We start from the raw sequence: 2,669 nt of genomic DNA, 5'->3' as shown, positions 1-2,669 counted from the left end.
TATATTCACAATATTAGAAACAACAAATGTAAAACAACACCCATAATATATGGGCAGAAAGTTTGTGTGTGTTTAAAGAAAAAATTTGAGTTTCAAACACAAAGCTGAAAACAAAATGCACTAGTGAATTATAATATTTATCTATTTTGTTTTATTATTATTTTTTTTTATCAAATTCTTCTTATAACTTCAATATGTGTATATATCAATATTTTCATTTTCATTTAATCTTTAATGGATTAGTTTTTGTCTAATGAGATTTCTCGAGAGATAAAACAGTTTTTAAACATACACATTTTGGTAAATGGTTTCTCCCCTGTCCCTGTATTTGGGGAAAATAATCCAACTTAATCACTAAATAATTATATTTCAATAATTGTTTCATTAATGTCAGTTCATTTGACAAATGGGTTATGGGTTTTACAGCCCTTTGACTTTTCAGGTCAACTATACCAAAAACCAGTCTAATTTTGTTTTAAATTTATAACTACCAACATCAACCGTCACAAATTTAGAGTGACACAAAAGAGTAATCAGTTTTATCTTACCAACCAATTGTTCAAAGTACCATGATAAAGCATTCCATCAAATAACACGAACCGAGTTTTAACATTTATTCCTTGAGCAGAAGAAGAAACAACCTTTGATCAACCTTAAACTTACCCATCTTCGCGTCATTGGCAGTTGAAGCCCTCCAAATGATATGTATACAGCCCTTTAGATTAACAAAAGTTAGTTATAACACAAATTATGAAATCGAAAATAAACATATATGTAAATGAAAGTAAACAGATACATACACTTCAACATCACCACTCTGGTTCTTATCATCTGAGATCTTGTAAAATAGCCCGTGCATCACGTACTCAAATCTATCGGCGAGTGATTTCTTGCTTCCCTGTAAGCAGACGTGTTATCACATATTCCAATTCTAACGAGTTCTACAAACTAAAAAGATTAGGAATATAATTTAGATTCCTTTTAATAGAAACCGCTACAAGTAGCATTAAATAATATCTATTACTGCTAAAGACAAAGAGGGGGTGTTCGGTTCGCAAACGATTTTTGAGAAATTGAAATCTGTTAAAGAAATTGGAATTGTGATATGTTTGGACAATTCAAATTCCCTTTATTCTCAACTGTTATCATCGAACTCCAACGAACCAAACACTCCCCATAAACAAAAACTGTTAAAATATCATGTTGTATAAAATAGCTTACCTCCAAACCAGCTACAACACCCGATCCATCCTCGTTCAAAGTTTGAGACAAAACCATCCGATATTTCTCTCCCGCGTGCATAGGGTACAATTGTGAGTTCACATCCAGCACAATGTGCATATCAGATTCCTCCCCTTTTGCTTGAACATGCGAAACTGATGGCATGTTTATATCACTATTATTTTTCACAATAATAATATAATTAACCAAAAATCAAACTTTTTTTTACCTTTGTCATAATTTTTACCATCGGCATCCACCCCAATAACCTTAATGGTATCATCAAAGTGAGGATTCACCATCCTTGTTGCAATTTGGCCCAAATAAAAAGAACTAATAAGACGAAGCACAAACAAGCCAAGCCACTCGTGATGGGATAGATAAAAAGCCCGAAACAAGCCTAGCCTTAACTAAACCCATTTAGTTATCGCGCACGAGCTTGAGCCTTATATAGGAAGATCGAGCCTTAACGAGCCTTGTGAAATGAATGGCCGAAGCCATGGCAAACTATTATTAAAAAACAAATGAAAAATAAAATATAAGGCCTTGTGTATCTTTAAGTTTTAGCTCTTTTGGACAACCGGGCTCGAGCTGAGCTTAGGCTCGTTTAAGGGTTTTCTCGTAATATATAAAGGTAATTAAAATGTGTATATAGTATCATAAATAATAAACAAGTGCGAATCTCAAACTTTAGTAAAAGAGCTCGAAACGAGCTGAAACTCAAAACAAAGCTCGTTTGGTTAATGCGTTGGAGCTCGAGCTTGTGTACCTTTAAGTTTTAACTCTTATGGGCAAATGAGCTCGAGCTCGTTTAACGGTTTCTCGAAATATATAAAAGAAACTAAAATGTGTATACATTAATAAATAATAAACGATAGCCAAGCTCTAACTTTAGGGAAAAAGCTCGAAACGAACCGAGCTCGAACTCGATTCGTTTACATATTAGATATAAAAAGTGGGACATGCAAAACCGAAAACCCTAAATCGGCAAAGAAAGAAGCAATTAATCATAATAACGAAATTAAAGAAAAAACCGAATCAACCTTGCTGATAAATTTAAAGGATTTCAGGGCAATTTAACAAATAACAAAATTAAAAACCTAAATTAGAAAACAAAGAAACAATAGATTCAGAATTAGGGTTTATTGAAATAAAGAATAAGAATTTGTGAAAGAAAGTCGAAGATGCAAACCTTTTGAGATATCTTGAACTTGCGTACTGCAACCCTAAATTAGGAGCTCTTTAATCTTTTAAATAAAGCATGTGAATGAATCAACCCCTCAAGTTTAAATTTGATTGCGGTTTTGGTTTTTTAAACGAACTATATCCGTTATGCAGGGATGTAGTTGGTTGGGTTTGGGACGGGTCTAGATATCACCAGACACGTCAGTATTTATCGGGTAAATACCATTCGGGTAGCTGGCGTACCCGTAGGTTTAAGGTATACC

General features: G+C 33.5%; 1 protein-coding gene across 1 annotated transcript; it reads right to left on the bottom strand.

The window, feature by feature from the left end:
- Window positions 1–606: 606 nt before the first annotated feature.
- LOC143540456 (DNA-directed RNA polymerases II and V subunit 8A-like) lies at window positions 607–1,548 on the bottom strand. Its single transcript, XM_077033510.1, has 4 exons — window positions 1,451–1,548; window positions 1,240–1,376; window positions 801–898; window positions 607–715 (listed from the first exon to the last, which is right to left on the bottom strand). The coding sequence occupies exons 1-4, from the start codon at window positions 1,521–1,523 to the stop codon at window positions 607–609; spliced, it is 417 nt and encodes a 138-aa protein (XP_076889625.1). The 5' UTR covers window positions 1,524–1,548.
- Between the last annotated feature and the right edge of the window lie 1,121 nt (window positions 1,549–2,669).

The sequence above is a fragment of the Bidens hawaiensis genome, unplaced genomic scaffold (assembly GCF_021521415.1).
Source record: "Bidens hawaiensis isolate Kalapana, Puna unplaced genomic scaffold, B.hawaiensis_p1.1 tig00012231_1, whole genome shotgun sequence".
NCBI lineage: Eukaryota > Viridiplantae > Streptophyta > Magnoliopsida > Asterales > Asteraceae > Bidens > Bidens hawaiensis.
Note: the sequence above shows the minus strand (reverse complement) of the source record. Positions and strands in the feature narration are given on the sequence as shown.

Coding starts and splice junctions, on each gene's coding strand:
- LOC143540456 (XM_077033510.1), bottom strand. CDS start 1,523: ATGGTGAATCCTCACTTTGATGATACCATTAAGGTTATTGGGGTGGAT. Junction 1,377..1,450: donor TGGTAAAAATTATGACAAAG/GTAAAAAAAAGT, acceptor ACATGCCATCAG/TTTCGCATGTTCAAGCAAAA. Junction 899..1,239: donor TGAACGAGGATGGATCGGGT/GTTGTAGCTGGT, acceptor GTCTGCTTACAG/GGAAGCAAGAAATCACTCGC.